The sequence below is a fragment of the Mauremys reevesii genome, linkage group 8, assembly GCF_016161935.1.
Source record: "Mauremys reevesii isolate NIE-2019 linkage group 8, ASM1616193v1, whole genome shotgun sequence".
Classification (NCBI taxonomy): domain Eukaryota; kingdom Metazoa; phylum Chordata; order Testudines; family Geoemydidae; genus Mauremys; species Mauremys reevesii.
In genome coordinates, this window is record NC_052630.1 from 9,258,580 (window position 1) to 9,284,571 (window position 25,992).

A 25,992-nucleotide genomic window follows, 5' to 3' on the forward strand; every position below is an offset into this window, starting at 1 on the left:
GCTGTTTTAATTGGTAAAATCATTACTAGTATATTATTTTATAGCTTATTTTCAGCAGCTCTGTGTTTTTCACCAAAAGGCTATTTGTATTAGTGCTATCACTGAGTCTAAAAGGGGAATACCTGTTTTCCCTATTTAACTAGCAGCTTGATTAAGGAAAGCTTCAGAGAATAAATAACTCAAAAGAATAATCTAGGATTTGAGATGAATGGGCTTGTTGATAATATGAAGAAAGCTTTTTAATCCAGTCAGATCATCTCTCATCTAGGAGTTCAGTTAGGCATTAGAAGAGTGATCATCTGTGCTTTGGAAGAGTGGGTCACCATACTACAGAATCGTTATTTTTGCATTAATTCAGAACAATTCAGAGGTGTGTGTGCTTAAAAGAGCAACCCTAGTGTTACAGTACTTGGGGGTAGGGATTCTCTTATCTCGATGTCTTATCACTATCCAAGGCATCAAGATAAGAGAATCTCTATCTCCAGGTATTGTAAGACTGGGGTTGTTCTTTTAAACATGTGCACACACCTGAATTGTTCTGAATTAATGATGTTTCTCTGTACAGTTGGTCATACAAAAAATTAACCTGTATTTTCTCATTTGAGTTTCAATCAGTCTCTGAACCACTGATGCTATGGACAAGCCAGGAATACTACTGCAGGGGCCTCTGCTACAAAATCCATCAAAGGAGCTGTTTTTAGAACATATGCTCTTCGACGCAGGGATGTCTTCCTCTGTGTTTATAAAGAATTTAGTACGTTTTGGGCACTCCGGCAATCTAAAATAGTAACACTGGTTGCAGACACCTACCTGAGAGTAGTAAGTGTGCATTGAAACAACTTGTTGGTCAAGGGAAAATCTCTTGAAGAACTCACTAGGAATAAGAATTGTTTTTCTGTATTCTTTTATTTCCCCGTTTGTGGTTTTACTATTAATTTGTTTCTGTAGGGAGGATTGATGGACATGCGCTCTGTGAATAAATGAAATGTCTTGCCTATTTATTTAGAGGTACCATTTTCATCAGCCGGATCCTTATATTTGTGTTTAAAGGAAAGATTATGGTTTTCCTTGTAGAAGTGGGTTTTGTAATAGCATAATAGTTTTTAGATGTCATAGTTCACAGCTTTTTAGCTGAAATCATCTTGTGACAAGAGGAAGGGGTGGCTCTTACATGTGATTCCACACTTGACTGGCAACTTTTCCAGCTGCCCATGTTTTCATCTGAGCAGAGTACGACTTTCCAGTGATGATTAGTGGAAATGTAATGTCAGAGAAAAGAAGTTAATAGATCAGAACATTTTCCTCTTCATTCTGCTTAGTCATAAAAACAGATCAGTACCTTTTGCAGAATTCCATGTGACCTGTGAAAGGCATGTAAATATACAGTTGCTTGCATTGGTTACAGCAGCAGTTTCCAAACATGTTCCCTGTATGAGCCCACTTTCACATGTATTGCTTCCTGTCACTCCAGACAGCATGGAAGACACCAGTTAAAAATGGTGTCTCCATGCAGCGTGACGTTGCATGCACTGTATGTACAAATCACACTGCATAGAGGACACCATTTTGCTTTAGAAAATAGCATTCTCCACACAGTATGACATCAGGTATGGTGTGTGAGGTCATGCTAGATGGAGGGCACCATTTTGTATTGCAAAATAGCATCCTCCATGCGAAATGACCACACATGTATTGTGCATGTGAAGTCATGCTGTGTGGAGGACACCATTGTGTCAAGATTACTGTGACCTCATCTGCTGATGGAGTGACCCCACCTGGGGTCACAACCCACAGTTTGGGAACTTCTGTGCTGCAGTCTTTAAAACATACAAAACTTTTGACTGTTTTTTTTCATTTTTAATTCAGAACACGAAGAGCATCCTTTAGTTCAAAAGATGACAGAAGGGAAGACAGGACACCCCATCAGCTGGTCAAGAAGTTGCAGAAAAAAATAAGACAATTTGAGGAACAATTTGAAAAGGACAAAAATAGTAAAGTAAGTTAGTAGTCTGCAAGTTAACATCCTAACAATGTTAGATTTTTTTTATCCCATATTTATTTTTTAAATTTTTTAAGGCCAGAGTCTGTCACCCTTACGTTGAAAGTTACCTTATTCCACAAGCAGTTCCACTAAAAATTAACGTCTCCTTGTGGAGTAAGGTATGACTCCAATGTGAATAAGGGTAACATTCTGGCCATATGTGCCCAGCCTTTATGTAGGGGGAGCTATGATGGGAGGGTAGGCTTCTGGCAGATGGAAAGAAGTTAATTCGGGACCATATCCTTCAGTGAGACCCTGCAGGGGCTTTCTCCTACTGGAACTCACCCATCTTCTCCACTCTATTCTCCTGATGTTACCTGTAGCCATGCCCCTGTTTTCCTGCCTGTGACTGGAAAACATTGGTAGTTGGCAGCATGCTGCTAGTGCTGAGACCGAAGGAGGACCGGCACTGACCTGCATGCAGGTTAGTTGAAGCTGTCAGATGAGATAATGTGGGCGTGGAGAAGGAGAGGAACAAGAACAACTTAATTAGAATGCTCTAGCTAGAGTAAAAATGTCAAATGTTTGTAAAGATTTCACTCAACAGGCTTTAAAGAACAAACTTGCTGTGGTTTTCTTTGCTCCTGTGCAAATGTAGTTTGTGTATTTTATTTTCCAGCCCTCCTATAGTGATATTGCAGCCAATCCAAAGGTTTTAAAGTGGATGACAGAGCTTACCAAACTGAGAAAACAAATAAAAGGTATGGAATGCTGCACAAGTTTTGTTTTCAGACAAAGGTAAATTACCTCACACTAAAACTGAAATAATTTACACATTCAAGAACAACCCTGGGGGTAGTAGAAATCATTTAACTTCTGGATCCTCCTGATTTGTTCTCCAAAAACTACTCCTGGTTTACACTTGTCTGTGGGACTTCAGGAAGGGCTAATTGAAAATGGTTTGTATAATTAAAATTTATTACGTCATCCATCCATTCTTTTGTCATCTGTCTGTTTAGTTCTAAATAGTTTTTGAAACCTTTGTTCTTTGGGATGGGGCAATTTTCTTAATGCAGATGAAAAGCACAAATGCTCAGATGGAGAATTCATACCTCAAACACGTCCACGAAGTAACACTCTTCCAAAAAGCTTTGGCTCTTCTCTTGACCATGAAGATGAAGAAAATGAAGATGAGCCCCGGGTCATGCAGAAAGAGAAGAAGCCTACCAAGGAGGCTACGCTTGAACTCATTTTGAAAAGACTGAAGGAGAAACGAGTTGAAAGATGCTTGCCAGAAGACATAAAAGTAAGTCTAAACTGGCATTTCTTAGAAACAACAGCTTCAAATACTGTCTAAAAGAGCAATAAAACATCCATCAGCTGAGATGTAATGGTATCAGAGCTTATCTGTCTGGCAAGAGGATAAGATTTGTTTCAGATGTCATTTAATTTTGAGGATGCCTCTGAGTAAAGCCATGTTTTTATTCAGAACTTCACTGTCTTCTAACTATATTCTTGTTTGTACTTGCGGTGGAAAGGAGATGGTTGTAATACCGTCTCAGGAATGTCCACTTCTAAGCCACTAATGTATTAGGCTTACAAAAATGTATCATTGCAGCACATTATTTTGTTTTGACAAATATTCAAGTGTATGTTGTTTCTGTTTCTTTAGATAAGGACAGAATATATGGAATATAACTAAATTTTCTGATTTGCTAAGATGCCTATCATTTACCAAGTTGCCTAATGTAGAAAAGCTATTGAAAAGAGGTACTTGCATGTTTGACATAGATGTGAATTATTCTTCTCTAACAGAAAATGACAAAAGACCATTTGGCAGAAGAGAAAACATCTCTCCAAAAGAGTCTTCTGTACTATGAAAGTCAACATGGACGGCCGGTAATCTTTTCTTAACTTCCTCAAAACTACTCTAAAATACACCTAGGCAGCAATCACTGGTATGCAGTGAGGACACCGACTGTTAACACAGTTATTTACCAAGAAATAATATACTCTATCAGTTGTGCTAATAAATTTCCATGTTACCATTGCTTCTCGCGGAGTTATACATAGTTTTAAAATTAACATGATCACATTTACTCATTATGTAGGGCTTTTTTTCTAAAGCAAAATGTTAATGTTGAGCAGGCTATGGAATGGATTGATGTCTAGTTCTGTAGCTGCAGAATTCTGCCCATTGACTTACAAAGAAAAGAGAAATCATGTGCAAACACATTCCAGTGTTTTGGGGATTCAAGCCTTTTTGCCAGGACTCAAATCAGATCATTTTGATTCAGATCACTGAATTTCTCACTTAAATTTGCATGACAAAATATTTCTAAATTTTTCACAAAAATAGAAAATTGTAAAGGCGCACGCATTTAATGTTTTGTTGTTTTGCTGACTATCAGTATATAGCATTTTTTTTCATCTAATTCCCAGTATAGAAGCTAGAACAAATCTGTGATTTGGCTTTGCAATATAACTCTCAACCTGCATACTACTTTTAATGTGATGCTATGCTTTGCGTAAATATAACATTAAGACTTTAGATCTAGCTTGGAAGACTTTAAGGACAACAAAACTCATGACCTACAGTTCAGCTGTGAAATGGAACTACTGTACTGGAAACAATTCTGTTGCTTGTAGTTGTTACTTCATATATCCAGTTATATATGAATTTCACCATTCCATCATTTGCTCGTGATAAGGTATCAGAATTGTAATGTGCTGAAAACCAAACTGAAACAAGTTGGAAGCAATGGTTTGAGTATTGGCCTGCTAAACCCAGGGTTGTGAGTTCAATCCTTGAGGGGGCCACTTAGGGATCTGGGGCAAAATCAGTACTTGGTCCAGGCAGGGGGCTGGACTCGATGACCTTTCGGGTCCCTTCCAGCTCTATGAGATAGGTATATCTCCATATATTTTTGGGGGGAGGGATAGCTCAGTGGTTTGAGCATTGGCCTGCTAAACCCAGGGTTGTAAGTTCAATCCTTGAGGGGACCAGTTGGGGATTTGTCCTGCTTTGAGCAGGGGGTTGGACTAGATGACCTCCTGAAGTCCCTTCCAACCCTGATATTCTATGATCATTCTCTATTTGTTTTGGTGCTGGCATTTTGGAAGAGGTGTAGTTTGAGCTGATGAAACAGTGATACAAATATGCTCTAAACCACTCCCAAGTTCTTTAAGATACAGTAAATGTCCAAAATGAAATGCAAGAAGAAAACTGTAAAATGTCCTAGTTTTGAATGTCTGTACTTGAGGATACAATACAAGAGGGCTTGTATACTCTATTTATAACCTTGGAAAGACTTAGATCTAAAATTCTATATTTATTGCATTTTCTTGCTAGATGATTTCAGCAGCAGTATTTTTCTCTCCACTTCTTCATAGTTAATTACTCTAAATGTGTCTTTCATAGATCTTCTTCCAGTCCAGTTGCCTTTAACCTGCCTCCCTATGTGTGTCCCTGATTGATATCACTAGTTGTCCAACCACTGGATGTTCCCAGGCCCATTTCAAATTGCTATTAACTTCTACCTCAATGGGCCACTTTCCCAGCTGGGGATTACCACTGTGCTTATGCTATAGGCAAGAAGGGGATAGCGTACAAGTTTCGTTATGCTGGCCCTACATCACTCAGGGATTTCCCCATACTGAGGGAATCCTTAGCTAACCATTTATACCAGCTTTCTGGCTTCTTGATGCTGTCAGAATATTGACTGAGAATCTGCAGTAAAACCAGATGTTCTACCACAATAGCATCTTTCTCTTACTTGGCTTATCATTTCTAGAGAATTGTCAGAATTCATCCTCAGCCTGCCTCTGCAGTTATCACTAGCCACACTGCTCCAGTCTTGGTCCCTGTTTTCTCTTTCCCACGGCTCTTTGCAGTGAGAAACTACATTTCTATGTGAGCTGCCTTGTCCGTTGGGAATTCTTCCCATCAGTTGTGTGTGTTTCTCTTAAGTGTTATATTAGGTTAAAAATACCTAATTGAGTAGGATGTCAGAGCAGGTGGCTGTTCATGTGTAAGTATGCTACTCTGTTACATATTTCTTTCTCTTTCTTTAGGTTACTAGAGAAGAAAGGCATATTGTTAAACCTCTCTATGACAGATACAGACTTGTGAAACAAATGTTGACTAGAGCAAGCATTACTCCCATCCTTGTAAGTAAAGCAAATATTTCTTCATGTGTTAACCAGACTATCACCTGACAAATGTTTTCAAATAGTTAATTTGCAAAACATCTCATGAATAAAAGTGCTCCATGCTGGAGTTTCCCTTTTAAAAACTATAGGGCACAGTCCTTGTTTCAGGGCTGTTGAAAGTATGAGATGGCAAAGGTAGCTCTAAGCCACCTTTACACGTTCCCAAACCTTGGGGACCATATTGCACTCCTGCCTCTTCCTGGAGCACTGTACCTAGCCTCAGGGTGCCATCTGCACCAGGGTGCCGGAAACGGCTGGTGAAAAGCCGGCTGTGTTGGCTTTTAGCAAGCTCAGGAGTCGTCCATACTGGGGGAATCCTCATCAGCTTCCTTTTTAGGGCTGGCGTAAGGTTCCTTTCCGCCACTTAGCTGGTGCAAAGTAATCTTTCCAAAGGCTGAGGATCCAGCCCGATATAGAGAGTGTTTCCCTGATTGACTTTGGATTTTGTATGTATATCAAGAGTAAACGTGTGAATGGAAATTCAGAAGGAAAATATTTGAATTTTATGCAAATTGTATGAGAAACAGCATGATATGGTTTTTACTTTATTTTAAATAATGTAGTGATGGGCACAGACTGTATTTTATTAGTAAGCACTGATCTTTATAAAAGAGTTACTTATGACTTAAAACTGTAACATCCATTGTAATTCAATTATCTGCTTGGAATAATTCATTATAGGACATCTGTTTTTAGGATTTACTGATCTTGTTTTGTTAGTGTTGTAACAAAAATGTGAACATTCCAGTGATGTGCAAAAATGGAATTGAACAAGATTAATTGACTGATATTTCGTTATGTAAGAGCTTAGAATACTCAACATCCATTTGTATATAACAAAAAGCAAATGTGGAATATTGCAGGGGTCACCATCAACTAAGAGGCGGAGTCAGATGTTACAGCCCATTATAGAAGGGGAAACTGCCCACTTCTTTGAAGAAATTAAGGTAAGTAAAACACTTATCAAATATTTCAGTTCCTCCTTGTGTATTCAAGAGAAATGTTTTAAATCTGTGTTATAAACTTCTACTTTATCACCATGCAGGAAGAAGAGGAGGATGTTGATAATTTGTCATCAGAATTTAATGATATCTTAAAAACTGCTGTCGAAACACAGTCTATTTCCAGCCCAGCTGAAAATTCGGAGTCTGATCTTGAAGACAGTCAAGAAAAGCTGACTCGGGACCTCCGACTATCAAGTATCCGAGCAGCTTCTATGTGCGTATGAATAGAACGTGATTAGTGCTGTACTATTGTGAGAGTTACACTGAATGTACTTAAGACTATAACACCAAATGTGGAGTTTCTTAATATAAGCAGTTGTCTTTCTGTATCTCTCAACAAATGATTCAGATCATTGGTAATATAATCATTGAGTGATTCAGATGAAAAGGAATTCATCTGAGTGTCCAGTTGGGACCATCTGCTGTTCTTACTAAGAGAATTAAACACTTAGCTGTTGTTTCAAATGATTTTGGGTTGATGACTGAAGAATTGTCTCTCTTTTATTAATGATTAGCCTATGTTGGTCTTCCCCGCCCCCATCAAACATATCCTGGATACCAAACTACTTCTGAGCAAAATCAATGTAATATCAATCCACCTAGTTTCTTCATTTTGTTTTAAGAGGGCAGATGAGGGTTTCCTTCTTATTACTTGGCCAATGTCTTTTTTTTTTTTCTTAATTTTTAGGCCTGAATTATTGGAGCAACTTTGGAAAGCCAGAGCTGAAAAAAAGAAGTTACGCAAAACTTTACGAGAATTTGAAGAGGGGTTTTATCAACAGAACGGGAGGTTAGTTTAACAGAACAATGAATATCAGGCTGGTGCTTCATTTTTTATTTACTATTGCTTTTTATTTATCATACATATTAAAAGTTTACTCTGTTTGGGAAACGGAGGCACTAATTTTTGTACCAGTGTCATCGTAATGTCCACTTAAATATAACCAGTCTTTGTGCACTTCAGTACAGTATCCATCATCAAAATGTTTCACCGCTCCTTCCATATTAAACCAAGAATCTAGCAAATGGAATCTAATCTGTTTTGCATCAACAATCCAGTTGTGTGTACTCTTTCATTATGCATAGTCTCATGAGGGACACTCATTTTAATGTAGGACTCGGTCAGGGGTGGCCAACCTGAGCCTGAGAGGGAGCACCAATCAGCACCTCCCTTCCTGCACCTCCTGATCAGCTGTTTCGTGGCATGCAGGAAGCTCGTGGGGGCGGGAGGGAGCAAGGGCACGGCAGGCTAAGGGAAGGGGGCAGGAAGGGGTGGAGTGGGGGCAGGGCCTGTGGCAGAGCCAGGGGTTGAGCAGTGAGCACCCCCCGGCACATTGGAAAGTTGGCGCCTGTAGCTCCAGCCCCGGAGTCGGTGCCTGTACAAGGAGCCGCATATTAACCTCTGAAGAGCCGCATGAGGCTCTGGAGCCACAGGTTGGGCACCTCTGGACTAGGTAATAAAATAATCCAGATTCTTCTGTGCATTTTAATAGTGAAGGCGATGCACTCTTCAGTGTCCCGTCTCGTCGTCCGTGTGTGTCCCCCCCCCCCCCCCCGTAAAGTGTGACTAGAAATCAAAAGAACAGTTTATCTCATTTTATAAAAACAGGATAATCCCTCTGATTTTATCTAGTGAAACTTTTCTACTAAGAAACATCTACTTCTCCAGTGTTCCAGTAGATCATTCTAAACAGAGGGTAATTGCTTCATAAACAAGATGGGGGGCATATTTTTGTACCTTTTTTTTTAATATTATTCCTTAGTCCCTCACAGTCCTCATGCTTAGGTGTCTATTGTTGCAAATTTGGCATAACCTGCTACTGTGCATATATTAAATGCAGTAGCTGTTTTCTCAGGGTCATAGTCAATCCACACCCACATATGAATAGAACATAATTTATCTTGCTTACCTAAGATTTATATTTACCTTTTTACCAGCTATAAACTCACTGGCAGCCATAGATACAAATTCAATTAGTAGGGCTTCATTGTGTGCTCATTAAAGTCAGTGGCAAAACGGACGTTGACTTCAATGAGTGAATGATCAGGTCTAGAGTGAATGGCAAATAACTTTTTAAATACTTAATTATAGTTTTAGATCTATTTATTATTTTTTCTTACCTCAGAACTGGATTATAATTTGTAGCTATCCATGAAGTTATTTATTCCCAATATGATTTAAAAAAAAATTCACCTATGGAAAAATTTTCCAGAAGAGCTGGAGACATTTTGTAAATATGCTGCTGGTGATTATACTGAATTAATCTCTTCAGATTTTTCTCTCTCCCAAGTATTTTTAGTCAGTTATTCTACTAACTTTAACCCCTTAGCCCTGGGGCAGTTGCAGTATGTCTGTTGTCAACAGGCTGCATGCCAAAAAGGTCACCCAGAATCATATAGCTAACTCACACTACCTCAGTGTGTGGTGTTTGACTTTCTGAGATGTACAGGATTTTCTTGGAATTTAAATATTTTCTTCTCTTTACAGGAATGTACAGAAAGAAGATCGGGCTCCAATGTTTGATGAGTACAGGGAGTACAAGAAAATTAAGGCCAAGCTTAGGCTTTTAGAAGTCCTTATCAGCAAACAAGATTTTTCAAAATCAATATAGATTGTTCCTTAAAAACATTGAATAACATCATGTTTCCTCATACTACCATAGTACTTATCAGGTGCTTGTGTTCATTTTGTCATGCACTGTTGAAAGAACCCAGTTTGTGCACTTTATTATGGTGCCACTATAAAATGTTTGAAGGGTAAGTAGGTCCTGTCTAGAGAGCAAATAAAAATGTTCTAAATTAAGAGACTGCTCTATCCAACTTTAGCAAACACATAGTTTCCTTCAACGTTTTATATTACAGATGCATCTTGTTCCAGAAAGACTGTAGAATTTTGTCCTTTAAGCATTCAAGAACTTTGGAGAGTTAACTTTTTTGTTATCAACTTTTTGTTATTACCAACTGTTTGCATTACTGAAGAAATTAAGGTATATAGCTATATCTTAATGCTACACTGAACTACTCCTGTTGCCTTTTATTATGGAAAACATGACAAAAAATTCCACACACGACTCTTTTCCTGGAATACCAAAAGTGAACAGAAATTCCTTTCCAAGAACTGCTGTGGAACACCTTTGTTTGATTTCTGGTATTCTAAATTACATCTGTCACCTGGTAATATGTATTATGATCAATGGATTTTGCTACTTAGAGGTCACATTTCCTCATCGATAAGGATGACAATGGACAAACCAGAAAGTGACCTTGCTTAGTGTACTTTTAAAACTTGGAAAAATTGAACAGTTATATCACATGCTGCCTACAGGACTTATGTTACTGTTGTTCATTTTATCAGTTATTGTTTATCAAATAGTGGTCACATAGTGTTTGGTCTGAATTGGATACTGCATCTCACCCTTCAGAAAATTTGAGAAACAAAATAAACATTTCAGTTTATGGTAAATCTGATGGTGCTCAGACATTTACAGCTCCAGCAGATAAGAGCTGGTTTAGGTCAATTACATAATTTTGCTGTATCTGAAACAAGTTTATGAAGGGCTAAAGTCACTGTAGTTAAAATGCACCTAAGAATGAACAGTGTCAGTCTTAGAGGGGAAAAATTACTGCTGTATATCACAATGCGTTATGCAGCTGGGGAACACAAATACATGGTTTAACCCTTGTGATGTAAGCAAATAGTACATGGGCCTTGCATGATTCAGCTTCAGAATTGATACTAAAACAATGTTTTGATTATCACATCCACTGTGTTGAATGATTATTTAGCTTGCTTATGCTATACAATACAACCGCCATCAACAATGGGTTTTGATACGGTAAAAACTAAGTGTTAATTTTAACTGGTGCTTTTTGGATTTTTCAGTGTGCATCAGTTTGTTTGTGGCCATGTTTTGCATGCACCTACTCTCACTGCATGTTTTTACGACTGGCTAATGCCAACACCAATATTTTTCACACTGCTTAATAAAAGACCAAAAATGATTTTTTTTCACAAAGTTACTAGATTAGTTGTTCTGTCATGTAAACATATGGAGTAGGTTCAGAATGGGATTTCTAGTGCACCAGGTCATCTGTGTGCTATAAAATAGAGGGTTTTTTTTGTTTTTTTCTTTACCATGATTATTGGCATGTAACTTTGGAATTTGGAAGAAAGCACTAAACTAGTTGTGCATTGGTGGTTTGCCTTTTTATACAGCAAGATGATTTTTAGTGGACCCTAGAGAATTGTGAGGTTAAACTAATCTTGAGACCATTTCTCAGTTTTATTCAACTCCATTGTGCAATGTACACTTTCAGTTACTTTTCTTCAGTCTGCAGACGCGGGTGTATCCAAACATCGAAACTAATGTGTACTGTATGGTGTTGTACATGAATGTTTGTGTTTTATATATACCACATGCAAAATGTCAATATGCACTATTTAAATGTTTTAAATAATATATTCCTCCTTTATAATGCTTAAATCTATATGATTCCAATATTTTTATAAGAATCTGAGTGAATGATCAGACTGGTTCCAATTCAGAATTAACAGCTGCTTTGTGTGTGTTATGCAGTGTTTGGCTGTTTATTCAGTATAGCAGATAAGCATGGCAAGAGTTATGCTACAAGTGTGTTTTGTGCCATCCTTGTTGAGCAATAAATAAATGGTAGAATTAGGCATTTTGTGATATAACATAGTTTTACTTTGGTACAAGTAAAAACTATATATCTATATATCAATATATAGATATATATATAAATATATATAAATAAACCAGATACGATTGCATTGCTACGTCTGGCATTCATTGTATAGACTTTTATTATGACAATACAGGTTAAGGTTCTTTATATTTCATTGCAGTAGTTTCGTTTCATGATATTTTCTTCAATACAAGGTCCTGCAAAGAATGTGGGGTCCTTTAAAATTCCTTTGGGTTCATACTGTATTCACATTCACTCCTTAGCTTGATCCTTAATCTTAGATAGACTTCTGGTAAAAAAAAAAAAAATAGTTTTGTCAAACAATTCACCACCTGCCAGTGAGGTCAGAAATAGTATTCACTCACAAAACATGCACGCCCAACTTTACTCATTCCAGTATTCATCATGGCCAGCAAATACAGCCATTGCATACATTTTTGTAAGCACCATAAGGATTTTTTCCTACAGAGATGGTTTCTAATAGCATCTGTTTGTGTACGATCACACCTAAGATGATCTTTGACTGTATTCTGGTCTTTTAAAAACAAGCTATTCTGTTACACTTGTTGCATGGGGTTATTAATCAAACCTGGATTTTCTCTCTGAGGACGTGTACCATTTGATCATGGTTTTCCAGAATCACACTCGCTCCTTTTTCTGTAATGATACAAATCTCTTCATGTATCTTGAGGCTTAAGGAAATAGGTCACCTACTGTCTTGATTCCCACCTTAAGCTTATGAAGTCCTCTTGACACTAATTAAAACAACTATGAAACTTCTGAAATACACTGTCAGACAACTGTATTTACAAGTATACACTTATAAAATCTTCCTTGATTACACTTAAAGTACAGTACTTAATAAATGAGAAACCAATTAAAGCAAACTGTCTGAAGGATAAAAACATTGTTTTGCCATTTTTGGTAAACAGCTTTAAAAAAAAAAACTAGCACCTTGTTGCCAAATTAATATTTGAGGTAGTCTTGACATCCAGAAGACTTTGTTGTGTTTTTCAGTTTTGCTTTGAAAGCGTTTTAGTAACATGCTGAATTAATTAACTTCATAAAATATATACAGATTAGTGTGGACACCTTTCTGAAAGTGTTCTGTCAAAACTGACATACTTTTATATTAAGAAAATCCAAAGCTTTAATAGTATCCATAATCTATAGCAGATTTCCTTTGCGGTACAACATGCATAGTATTTAGAAAGATCTTGACTACGGGCAATATATTAAACAAAAGAGCTTTACATTGACTGTTGTCTTCATTTATTTGAAATGATTCTTGGATACTCATGATATTCTGGAAATGGCAGCAGGAAAGATGGAGTAGATCTGAAGGGCAGCTGTTAGTTACAGCAATGATGATGGCCATGTGCTGCCGACATTCACAGGTATAAAACCCATCAAAGGCAACAGTGTAACTGAGGGTCTGACTACCCTGCAATAAAAAACAGCAGCACCATGTCTCTGAGCCCAGGTCAGTTGACTTGGGCTTGCAGGGCTCGGGCTCCAGGACTTAAAAATGGCCGGGTAGATGCTCAGGCTGGAGTCTAGGCCGAGACCCACACCTCCCTCTGGGTGTCAGAGCTCAGGCTCTGGGATGAGCCCATATGTGTACATGGCAATTTTTAGCCCTGTAGCCCCAGCCATGAGAACCTGAGTCAGCTGACCTGGGCCAGTTGTGGCTATGTCACAGGTCTCCTATTGCAGTACAGATGTACTCTGATGTACTCTGCTTTGCAAAAATGCCTGCTATCTCCTATTCCTGTCCATGCTAGGGCAGGCCTCTGGCCTCAGTTGATGGAAATGATGCTCTGTCCAGCAAAGACTGATACCATCTCCTATTGTTTCCAGTAGGGCTCAGTTCAGGGCAGATAGTGACTCCTTAATTGCCATGTGGGGAAAGTGGAGGTGCCAGGGATGGGGCTGTGGGGGCAGTAGGGAAGGTGGTTGGGACATGATTGGGACCAGGCAGGAGGCAGACTGAAGAGGAATGCTGGGCATTGAGGGAGTGTATTGAGTTGGAGGGGGCATGCAGAGGAATGTGTGGTAGAGAGGGGGAGTGGGGAGGAAAACAGGCCAAGTGTGGGTCAAAAGACAAGAAGATTGAGTGGAGCAGGTGCTTATTCTGCCTGCCTGTGGAAAGAGAGAGCAAGCAAATGGCAGTTCCCACTGCCCAGGGGGTCAAAGAGAGTCACAGCCTCCCACCTGATCAATGAACAGGGAGGCTGCATATTTTGCATGCAGATTGACCCTGTGACGATCACACACAAGCTGTGCAACTTCCCCTAAAAGTGGAGGGGAAAATCTAAAAAAATGTGATTTGGCTTAAAAATCAAGAGTTTTAATAAAACCTAGGATGTTTGCCTCATGATTGAACATAGGGTGTTTGGGGCAGTATTTTGACTAGGCAGCATTAATAGTGCCCTCTGCTTGGCATGGCCTCTGGCACCAAGCAGCTTGCAGTGAGAGACTATTTGTGGGATATAGTGAGGAGAGACCACTGGAGATGGGGAGTAACAATGTTCTATTAAAGCAAAATAAGTCAAGAAGGGAAAAAATGAACATGAGCAAGTATCCAGGGCTAGGGAAATCCCCAGCTATACATCTACCACTTCAGGCTTTTTTTGGCGGGGTGGAGAGGGGAATTGTCACAGTAAGGCAGACCTGGGCCAATACAATAAATAGCCTGTTGCAAGTTCTAGCCTTCTAAAGGTCTATGGGGACTTGTAATCTGTGGAGGTCATGTGACTGAAGACTACAGCAGGGGCTGCTGGGAGAAGGGGGCCAGGCTATAAAAAGATCTGTGTGTTGCTCAGACCAGTTGGAGAACCACAGTGGAAGGAGGGTCTGGAAACCGCTCAGCAGGGGGCCTAAGAGCCCTGCGAAAGTAGCTGTGGCCAAAGGCCTGGAGAGAGCTGCTGACCAGAGGACTCTGGGAAAGAAGGCCTACAGTGGAGATGGCGGTTGTAGGAAGTAGCCCCAGGAATCAGCAAAACAGAGCAACTTGGGAATTATGGCTGACAGCTACTCTATAAGTTAGGACTCTGGGCTGGTCCCTACCTATGATGCCACATACAGGTGGCGAACCCTTGTAGCAAAGGGGAAGGACTGTTATGGAGTCAGCTCAGCCTGAGGCCGAATCATCAACTCCCTGGAATACCCAAAGCAAGGGGAAACTGAGGCATGGCTCAACTCTGACACTAGGATGAAGTAAGTGACCCTATTGCAGATGCCTTCCTAACTCTGTAATATGGTACTAAAATGCGTAGCTGCTTCTGTGTGCTTTTCCAGACACAGCTGAGGCAGTTCTACAGCAGTTAGGAGGTGCTGAAATAGACAGTACAGGCCCTGCTGTGTATTATTTAAGCCCTGGGCAAGATGGAAAGAACATGCAGGTCCTGCCCCTAGGAACCTATTAAGGGGGAAACCCAGTGGATGGTGGTAACAGAGCGGGTTTGGGGTCTTAAGATTCCTCTTAAACTGGACTGGTGATGGTGTTACTGATGTGAGCTGATCTTCATCTGGCCTTTGCCAGTGAAGGATAACAACCCTCACCCTGATCGCTCTGGCTTGGGACAATGGCTGGCCTCAGGTTTTTGGCAGTGTTTAAGTTAGTAATAAAGACAAATCATTTCCAGTGTGTTTGCTGTTCGGGGAGCAGGATGAGAACCAAACCAAAGGTTCAAATGATACTTCCTGGCATTCAGCTCTCTGCTGTTTGGTACTTCAGGTATTTAGCTACTAATCCCAGTGCTGGTTTCAGCTCTTAGATGCCCACACCACTGCAGCTCTTCCTAGGGCAGGTGCACCAAGCTTGTTAACCCTAATGACACTTCCCAATGACCAGGAAGGTGTCCTTGCTATTGATTGCTTTGAGCCGCCATGCTGCAGTGATTTATATGAGGCAAACAGCTGCTGGCCTTCCTTTCCAGCTGAGCCCAGCAAATCGTGAAGGGTGGTTCTTAGTCTTGTTTGCTTCTGAAAAGGAAAATCTTGCTGCCAAGGGCTGTATGCGCATCCCTCGCTTGCAAATTAGAAAATTGTAGGATGGCCAGACAGGCAGTAAATGTTTGTTCACTGTGTGTGACAGAGAGTGAAGGGACAGTAGATTTCAAAGGGTTTGTGAGTCTGTAAGGAGGAATTGGTAGATGTGATTAATGAGCAGCCTCTTCTTGCTTAGACCTAAAACTATTCTAAATGGGTTAGTGCTGCATTTTACAGCAGAAAACTGAAGTAAAAGGCAGATTTATGTGCACTTACAGTATCTGTTCATAAGGCCACTTGGGGTAAGCCTCTCTGCTGGATACAAGATGTATCTTCTACAGGAGAACAAAGTTCATTCTTCTCTAATAATTCTTATAATTACAAACTCCTATCTAGCACTTCACCATTTAGCCATTACCTTGCCATCCATCAGCCACAGCTGGAAGAGAATTAATTTCTTAATTCCAGTGCTTATCAATCACTGGGTGCAAATTAACTTGACTTTTTCTGGGGAGGCAGGAATACATGAGACTCTCTCCTCTACTGAGAAAGAGAAGGCAGTTTCTAGCCCCCAGGGTTGCCAGGGGAAACCTTGAAATATGATCCTCGAATTCCTCAAATGCTCAGAAGGCAAATAATAAATTTAGGTTTTTATTTTTATTTTATTTTGAATCTTATGACTTGGGGGGGGAAGAGGGAAGTGGGGTCTGACTCTTTTTTTAACGTTGGGTTGCTGATACTGCACCCCTGAAAGTTTGCAGAGACAGTGGAAAAAAGAGCTAAAACTCTGAAGGTTACATAATGGGCAGGGACTCCCATGGCCTGGTGATAAGGTGTTAGGGGCAGGGCTTCGTTAAGCCTAGTAACTATGTTGCTTGGGTCATATATGATTAGACTGGACAAAGCGCTACTAAGCACCGTGTAGGCAACAAGTCTGCAATGTCGGGGGATAGATTAGACGAGCTGGCAGGTCTTCAGTTTTCCTCTCGCTTCGCCAGGCTCTCTGGTTAGATAAGATCCAATACTGAGTTGCAGTTGTCTGCTGGCAGCTCCCAGGACTTACTGCATTTTGTGTGCTTAATTTTTTCACTTTTGGAGGCCTGAGCTCGAATCTAGCTTAGGTAAGAACTGAAGTTGAAGCTGGTTTTCTCCCTCTCTCTACTGACTGTGGATGCTTGTCTCCATCCCTCATTCGCTAGGCCTCGGGATGACCGGCATTCTCAACCGGCTGGAATACACCGGGGAGTGGAGTGGGAATGGATCACGTTCTCATTGGGCCTGGCTCGGTCCTGGTGCGCTTGCTGTCCGGCCAGTCAGTCACCAAATTCCTACTCAGAAACTATGCTCTGTTTGTCTCTCTTCAGGCTGTAAAGGGAACATTGACCATGAGGATTTCCTGCATTCAGGAGAAAAATACATGGGAACCCTTAGGAAACAGAGGCTGTCAACACTGGAGTTAAAAACACTCGGCTGTCCAGTGCCAGCTGACTCGAGCTGTTTAATTGTGGGGTAGAGATTCAGGCTCAGGCTGTAGGACTCTGTGAGGTGGGAGGATATTACCTCACCTACCTTGTCTCTCTAATATTCTGGGATGGCCAAGGCTACACGAACACTGCACGCAGCCTTAGAGACTAGCTTTTGTGTAGTCTGTGCCGGGGATGGAGAAGGGTACAGCTGTGCCTGGTTGACTTTCTGCATGTGTGGCTGGAAGCAAGTATGGGAGTGGACATCCTGCTTCCGATGGGTCCTGCCCATCCTTACCCCTCCCTTGCTGGGAACCAGCCTCTGTTCTTCCTGGCTGGCCCTGGCGCTGATGAGCTCCCTTTTCCTGCAGCAAGGGGAAGGCAGCTTGGATCTCCAGCCAAGACTGGTGCCTGGGCTAGAGGCTCAGAGCTGTGCTGACGAAGCAGCTGGAATGGGTAAATAAACCTGAAATAATAATGATCGCACCCCGCTCTTACGTAGCACTTACTTGCCTCCCTTGTAAGCGCTTTGAGATCTGATGTATCATTATCCCCATTTTGCAGTAGAGGAAACTGAGGCACGGGGAGGTTAAAGGGACTTGCCCAAGGTCACCCAGCAGGCCAGCTGCAGAGTTAGGAGTAGAACTTGGGTCTTCTGAGTGCCAGTCCAATGCTCTATCCACTAGGCAACACTGCTACATAGCTCATTGTACACCGACACGTGGCTCTCAAAGCTATAGAACATATCTCCTCTTTTTGTCTTTACTAGAACAAATCTGGGTCGCAGGTGGGCTGTGTGCTGCTCTTTGGGGAATTAAAATACAACAATGCTGTCCAGTTTCTGCACTGGTGCCCCTCTGGGTTTTGTGGAAGTGGAAGAAGCTGAATGCCCTCATAGCCTTGTTGCCAATTGCTTCACAACTGGTTTTCTACTGGAGGGTGACTAGAGTTGAGCTTTTCCCCCTGGCAGTCACCCAGTTAATCAGACAGACAATAACCACCATGGCAGCAAAGGAGAAATGTGAACCCACGTTCGCTTAAGTTTCCTTGTTGGTTTCTCTCCCAGGCTCCCATCTGAAATGTGGGTCTTGGAGCAGGGAACTAAAACTGCCCATTTATGGTCCGTTCCCTTTTAGTCCCTATTTTACCAACTGTGGCTGTGCCTGAAACCTTGGTTCAATGCCAGGCTGAACAGGAGCAGCAGCCCTGTTGGAAAGAGGATTTCCACTCTCGATAAAATTGAGAAATGTTTCTAAAATGTGCTTTGCCTCTACCTGTCTCACGTCCCTGAACCACCGAGCGTGTTTAACCGACAGGGAATGGAATATTGGGGTGAGCAAAGCCCTAGGAGCCCCAGGCAAGGATCAGGGCCCCAGTGTGGTAGGTGTTGCACAGACTGATTGTCTCTGGGTGCGGGGACTGTGTGTCAGAGGGGACGCGATCGCTGAACAGCCTGTGAGGTGTAACTTGCATTGATTATTATTGATTATGCCATCACCCCTGGAACTGAATCCTTTCCACCCTTATAGTGCTTTAGCCTTTCTCTGAATTATAAGCGGTGGCAGTCAGAGCGTGTTAAATTTAGATACTAGATAACAATAGAAAGCTTTACCGCCCGCCAGAATCCTGTCCTCCAAATAAGCCAGTCGTTTAGCAGGCATACCGATCAGCTGATTTTTATTTTTCCGTGACATTTGAGAGCTTGGCAGTGTAGTTGAATGCCCTTCCATCTTCCCTAGCGTCTGTTCTTTCAGAGCTAGCTGTGAAGAGCCAGTTGCCAGCATGCTTGGAAAGCTTTGGAATATAGGATTTATTTTGTGCAATTTGTCTCTCTGCAGCTGGAATCAGGAACAAACAAACATCACAATGACCAGCTTTAGTTTTAAGTGAGCCACCTCTGGATTCTTTTTAAAAGATTGTACCTGAGCCATCCACTGGGGGACTGTATTGGTGATGTCAGTCTATCCCGATGGGTACCGCTGATGGCAAAGATCTGAATGAGTCATTGGGGGGATGGAAGGGGGATGAGAAGGCGGGTGGGGAAGCATCTTCTGAGCCCTAGCATTAGTCTGCTTCTGCCTGTGCGGTGTGTGTTTAATGGATGGACAGAGACCTCTGGTCCCCAGGACTATCAATCCAGTGCTTCCCAGGAGCATCAAATACATAGGGGGTGGGGACACACAACAACAACAAATCCCTAATCCACCTCCCAAGATAGGCTGCTCTGTTTAAAATCAGTGCTGGCTGCTTTGATTTGGTGAGCGAAGAGGAAAGTTCCCCCTACTGGCTCAATTGAAGGAGGACTGGTAAACAAGAATTCTTGTTCACCCATGCTTTATAGGTGAATCAGATTTTGCTGTATAAGGTGAGACACAGCTGATTTGTGAGAGGTGGGAGCCAAAGGAGGGCTGTTAAGGATGGGAACACTTGTTTCTTATCAATGGGCAGAATCTGCCGTAACACAGAAAAGTCATGCTGCTTTTACCTAGTTGTCAGCGGTAAATGTCGAAGTGCTTTACAAAGGAGGTCAGTATCGTTCTCTTTTTCCCAGATGGGGAAACTGAGGCACAAAACTGCAGCAACTTGCCCAAGTTCACCCAGCAGGCTCCTGGAAGAGCCAGGAGTAGAATCTAGGTTCCCTGAGTCCCAGATCAGTGCTCTGTAAGTAGTGGAGCTCTGCTGGGGAAGTCTCTGCAGCCACTGCCCCATGAAGGCAGGCTCCAGGCAGCCCCCATACAAGGGGGGAGGTAGTAGGCTGCAGACCAGAGTGGGACTGTAGGATCTGCAACTACATGGATCCTTTGACTCAAAATGTCTTTTGGGGATAGGAAAAGGCAGCCACCCCGATCCAGCCTGTTGGCTAGAACAGCCATAGCTGGGTTCTGCTGCAGCCCCATGCCCTGCCTGCAGCTTGGGGACCAGAGATTCCTGCACAGAGCTGGAATAACTCTGGCTTTTGGTGTGTGTGTGGAGGGGAGTGGGACTGGGGGCCGGGCGAAGGTGAATTTCACTCTCGGTCCTGGTGAACACATTGGTTCACAATTACGGGGGGTGGGAGGGTGTTTAATACTGAATTTCTCTGTTTCAACTTAAGAAAAATGTTAAGAGAAATGGTCCCTGTTCCTCCTGTCCAGAAACGCAGGAGCTTAGGGAAGAGAGAGACTCCTGTGGATAACTCAGAAATTCAGTCAGCAAGGAAATAAACCCATCTGGGATTACAAGCGGGCCCATCCCTTATACCTCACTATCTCTGTTTCTTGTCTGGAGAGCCTTTCAGGTCAGGCATGCCTTTCAGAACTCTGCTCAGCTTCGCATTAACCTCGTTTAGTCGCTTCTCCAGTTCCGTCGCGTATCTGAAAAGTCTGGAACAGAATAAAAATGCCCTGATGAATTGCACCCAGGGGACACTGTCTGGTCTTTAGAACCCTGTTTGTAAGAGTCATCCTCGTTATTTGTATTGTGGTAATCCCAGTGTGGGCCAGGGCTCCAACGTGGTAGCATTCAAGGCCAGACGGGACCTCCTGTATATCACAGGCCCTGCAGCCACCTCCACACCAAGCCGACCATAGACGATAATTAGACCACGGTATTACAGTGGCAGGGAAGTGATTAAGTGTAAGATACTCGGATGATCCTAGTAAGTGACCTGTCCCAGGTGCTGTATGAATGCAGAATGGAAAGCCATTCCCTGCCCCAACGAGCTTACAAGCTCAGCTTACCTAAACTCCAGGCAGCGACTGCGACTCTCCCAAGCGAATGTGGGGGAATGCCACCGCGACCCCTTTCTTTACCTCTGCATATTGGTCCCTGTGCTGTTTCCCACCACACTTGATGGGAGCCCTGGCAGGAGAGCAAGCTTCTGTGCCACTTCCTTGCTGCACAGCCCCTGCTGAGCCTGGTGTGTCAGGGCTGATGAGGGGAGGGTGTTGCCCAGTCTCTGCGCTGAGGTATATATTCACCTCCTGTGCCCCGTATTCTCGGTACAGTAAGTATAAAACAGCTACTTGCTCCCAATAATTTAGTGTTCTCCAAATTGTTCCTCACTCCCTATCACTTGCTGTTCTCCACCACTAAATGTGAAACGTGGGCAATGAGAAATGGTGAGCCAGATCCCCACACACTGATACCAGTGGGATTCTTTTTTATTAACACCAGTGGGCTTTGGACTTGGTACATGGTGAGGTGAATTCTTCAGCCATCTCACTACTGTCCTTATTTACTGCAGCATGATTTTCAGACTCCAGCGAACGAGTGGAGGCCTGCTCTACACACAGATTTTGTACCAGTATAACGGTTTTGGATAAGGGGGTGTGTGGTTTTTAACTGATTTACTGGTACAACCCAACCTCTGGATGCAGTTATAGCAGTATAAAGATGTCTTATAGCGGATATAGCTGATTTCGATTCCTGAGCCAGAATAAGCCATGCTCAGTATAAGCACCTTTAAACGCACCAGCATAACTGCCTGCATACTAGAGGGGTTTGCTGCTTTAACAATGCTGGTATGCTTAATGAAGCAAAACCTTCTCGTGTAGCTAAGCTGTGTGGGTGTGATTGGCAGTGAGACTACTGCCTGGCCCTTTGCTGGATGGAATGTCAAATTTAGGGCTGTAGAAAGACCAGGTGGGTGAGGTAATATCTTTTATTGCACCAACTTCTGCTGGTGGAAGAGATTTGAGGAAACTGACTGTAGTAACTACTTTAGAATAAGCTAGTCTGGAATCATTCTCTCCCCGAGAGCTATTCTGGAACAGTTACAGTGTTTTTAAATTTACCCCTTACCTTCTACTAATTAACTTTCCCATGTAGACAAACACCTATGCAAAGCTGGGTATCTAGCTGCTGGCACAGCCAGGTACTATTGCTAATGGTGGTTCTCCTGGAACTTCAGTGGTTAGAAACTGCTGCTTGTGTAAGCGAAGGTGGTGGGTTCTATCCCTGTCCTGGTCATGTTGGTTACAATACATGTCAGTTGATCCTCACAGACTTAAGAAGGGCAGGATTTAGAAGTTGCTCATCTTCCCACTTTCACCCAATCTCAGGAGGCCTGTGTGCATTTGCCCAATCTCTCTTTCTAACCGGTGCTGACCAGGTTGCTTGTCCCTCCGTTTTCTTGGTACAAAACCTCGGTTTAAAAAGTGGCACAGGTGACCATTGAGAAAAGGCTGCTGCATTTTAGCTGAATGGATATTAAATGGGTGGGAGATGAGCCAAGCTGATTTCTCCCCACAGCCTGCCTGTCTCATCTGCAAGGGGCCAGCCCTGCTACCTCCTCCGCCCACTCAGAACAGACACAGTAGCTACTCTGTCCACCTACGACAAAGACATACTGCTGAAATTCCTGAGGAGAGACTTGGTCCTGAGGAGCCATGGCCAATTCCTTATTCTCGGCGGAGTGATACTTCCGGTGAAGTGTCTCCTTCCACTTCTGTAGCTGTGGTGACTTTAGATAACCCTGCTCAACAGAGGAAAAAGGGTATGTTTTCCAGAAGAAAAGCCCCATTGTATAAAGAGCTAGCTGTCTCCCATGCACACACTGTAGGTAACACATTCGCTCACGCAATGTACTTTAGGAAGCATGCAGCTGTGGGGAAAGATGCAGCTGTAGGGGGAAAAAAATGCTCTCTGGCTTTTTGGAGGTCTCTTCTCCTCATTTTAAAGGGAATCCTGCATCTGCTTCTTCCAAAACTGGGGGAGGGGGAGAGTATAAATATTCATTCAGAGTTAGAGGAGGCCCAAAAATGGCTTTACCTGGAGAGGGAATGTTACAGAATGAGTAGAGAAAATAAAAGAATTCCCAGGGCAAGGCAGTTTCCACTATGCAGCTGTCGAAGCTCCATTTTTATGGACTCTTAAATAGTTCAAGGGGGCGCAACAAGGTTGCAATGAAGCAGTGACCTTCTATTGCCTCATTATGGACTTCACTAGACCCCTGGGAATTCGTCGCTTCCTTCTGTAGCACAAAATAAAACCCGTGGAAGTACTTGCTCTCTCTGATGCTTGGAAGCAGATGGGGGGGGTCTCTGACCCAATCAGGCCCCTTATATAGCATTTTGCTTTCTAGTTCTTGTATTGCTTCAACATTTGGTTAAATGACCACCCACAGCCTAGGGTCTCTACAAAGGCACCTAATTCAAGCTGGCAGCAGCTCTGCTCTTCTGACGCCTGGTCTCTTCTGAACAGAGCGGCGCTGTGGGTGACCTTTCGCTGAGGGCTAGAGAATACAACTAGCAAACTCATTTCACCTCCTTTGAGTTTGAATGCTACTTCCATGATGTAAAATGTTAGCGTGTTATATCCACATACAACGGAAACCCTCCTGGTGTTCTCCACTGTGTGACCATCGCAAGTAAAATCTAAAATAACGTCAATGCCTTTTGGTAAGAAAAAAAGAGAAACAAAGTCTACCTTCTCGTCCACACTAGATCTTCTGGAAAGCTTCAAAGCATCGTCTGTTTTGGAGGCAGAATGCCCCTGGCTATCAATCATACAAAAAAAGGAAAATCATGTCAGAGTAGGTCTTTGAGGGGGTAGGGGGAATCTCTCTAGCAAGAAAAAGGATGAGTCTGTGAAATGGAGTGATGGCTCAGACTATTCGTCTTGTGAGAGTGATGGACAAGACATGCTGATGGACCTTTGTAAGTCCTCATAACAGCCAACGGGCCGTCGAATGGGGGGAATTTGGCAGTCAGAGTAGCAATAGGAGGACTTTACTGACAGAGAAGATCCCTGAGCTAAAACTACCTAGCTCAGGGGTTCTCAAACTTTATTGCACTGCGACCCCCTTCCTCCCCATCTGACAACAAAATTACTGCATGACCCCAGGAGGAAGCACTGAAGCCTGAGCCCTCCGAAGCCCCACTGCCCCAGGCATGGAGGACAAAGCCGAAGCCCCAGGGCTTCATCCCCAGGTGGGGGGCCTGCACCCTGAGCCCAGCTGCCCAGGGCTTCAGCCCTCGGGCTTCAGCGTCAGCCCTGGGCACCAGCAAGTCTCAGCCAGCCCTGGTGACCCCATTAAAACAGGGTCATGACCCACTTTGGGGTCCTGACCCCCACAGTTTGAGAACCGCTGACCTTGCTCATGGGCTGTCAAAGTTTTCCCATAATGTGGTTTACCATTTGCTAGAGAGAGTGTCTTGTGGATGCCTTCTCTCCCATTTATGATCTCATGGATCCCATAGTCACAGACCATTCTGTGGCAACCATCACAGTGGCTTGTGTGGCAGAATAATATCTGACATGCATTTAGCTCCCTTTGTCCAATTTAGCAGGTGGAAATGGGAAGGACAGCCAATACCCTGTGGCCAGAGGATCATCAGTGGTCCATGAAGTGAGACAGGCTGAGACTAACTAAGCATGAAGCTATGTCAGCATCACAGCCTTGTCCCACAAGACTTGGGGATCAGGGTATGGGTGGCTGGGTGGGAGGTGTTTAGTACTTGGTTGGCTATGAGTCCACATAAATAATATGGCTCCAATCCATCTAGTGTGCTAAGGAGGCCTTTTAATGAGAAACTTGCAGGAAAGGGACAATATTTAACAGCTCCCCAATGAGATGGATATTAGCTGTCCCTTCTCGGGGCAGAAATGAGCCTTTGTTCAGGAGAGAGAGAGAGTAGATGCTCCTTTCACCTTTTTATTGCGCAGGAAAAAAGAAAACACCCCATAACTAGTCTGGGAGCTCTTGCCTTCATGCCTGGCAGTGAGGATGTTCGAGCATTAAGATCCTTCAGGATTAAAACCTGTAGTTTATTTTGTAATGACTGAAGGACAATGCAGAGTCCTGTTCCTATCAAGGGCATATCATCACAAACACAACATGAACGCATGTCTGAGCATGCATTACCCTGTGTGTGTTTCCAAAGAGACAGTTCTAAAGCTGCCCCTAGATGTCTTGTCATCCAAAGACTACAGTGGGCTCTTCTGAAAGGTCTGGCTCAGTGCTTCCTAAGGGAGGTGCGTCACCATGGGTTAGCAATAGTTGCTGCAGTATTTATGCAGAGGTTGCTATTAAAAAGGGAATATTCTTCTCCCCATAGAACTGACTCTGTACAGATAAGTCACAATATTTTCCTGTTCTCAACAGATGAAAATATTTACTACTTAAATGGCAACCACTGCAATTTAACCAAAGCTTTTAATATTCTCATTAGTTAACTCATTCAATCAGGGACAGTTCCAGGGATTTGGCCGCCCCAAGCAGCCAAAAAAAAAAAAGTCGCGATCTGCAGCAATTCAGCAGGAGGTCCTTCGCTCTGAGCGGGAGTGAGGGACCCTCCGCCGAATTGCTGCCGAATATGTGAAAGTGCCGCCCCTCTCTGGAGTTGCAGCCCCACGCACCTGCTTGATAAGCTGGTGCCTGGAGCGGGCCCTGCATTCAATCTAATGTTTAATCTACGTTTCCCCACTTCATTTTTGTGAAGTTCTTTGCGAGAGCGGAATGAAAAGCACTATATCAGAGCTAGGCATTGTTTTTATTATTTTAAATAAGACTATTAAGGCTGATTTAAGTCTAGGGGCTGAGACCATGTGAAAATATACTCCAGGGAGCCATCTTGCCCATGCTAAGGGGGATGGACAGGCTCTTCCCATCTAACTTCTATGATCACCAAAGTGCAGTATGAAGCACCTT

General features: G+C 42.7%; 2 protein-coding genes across 12 annotated transcripts in view; one reads left to right on the forward strand and one right to left on the reverse strand.

The window, feature by feature from the left end:
* Window positions 1–11,880, forward strand: part of FAM13B (family with sequence similarity 13 member B) — a 96,831-nt gene extending 84,951 nt beyond the window's left edge. For all 7 annotated transcript variants that reach the window (XM_039483349.1, XM_039483348.1, XM_039483352.1 and 4 more), the window contains 9 exons: window positions 1,867–1,996; window positions 2,661–2,742; window positions 3,058–3,287; window positions 3,797–3,880; window positions 6,056–6,151; window positions 7,057–7,140; window positions 7,239–7,411; window positions 7,886–7,987; window positions 9,686–11,880. In XM_039483349.1, the coding sequence (XP_039339283.1) occupies window positions 1,867–1,996; window positions 2,661–2,742; window positions 3,058–3,287; window positions 3,797–3,880; window positions 6,056–6,151; window positions 7,057–7,140; window positions 7,239–7,411; window positions 7,886–7,987; window positions 9,686–9,809 (1,105 nt within the window). In that variant the 3' untranslated portion in view covers window positions 9,810–11,880. The remainder of the gene's footprint in view (window positions 1–1,866; window positions 1,997–2,660; window positions 2,743–3,057; window positions 3,288–3,796; window positions 3,881–6,055; window positions 6,152–7,056; window positions 7,141–7,238; window positions 7,412–7,885; window positions 7,988–9,685) is intronic.
* Window positions 11,881–11,994: 114 nt separating this feature from the next.
* The window catches only part of PKD2L2 (polycystin 2 like 2, transient receptor potential cation channel), a 29,512-nt gene continuing 15,514 nt past the window's right edge, over window positions 11,995–25,992 (reverse strand). For 3 of the 5 annotated variants that reach the window (XM_039483359.1, XM_039483357.1, XM_039483355.1), the window contains 4 exons: window positions 23,769–23,838; window positions 22,691–22,815; window positions 20,601–20,722; window positions 19,029–19,198 (listed from right to left, as the gene is read on the reverse strand). In XM_039483359.1, coding sequence (XP_039339293.1) covers window positions 20,605–20,722; window positions 22,691–22,815; window positions 23,769–23,838 — 313 coding nt within the window. In that variant the 3' untranslated portion in view covers window positions 19,029–19,198; window positions 20,601–20,604. Of the gene's footprint in view, window positions 12,194–19,028; window positions 19,199–20,600; window positions 20,723–22,690; window positions 22,816–23,768; window positions 23,839–25,992 lie in introns of those variants that run through there. The other 2 variants (XM_039483356.1, XM_039483360.1) reach the window with 2 other exon arrangements.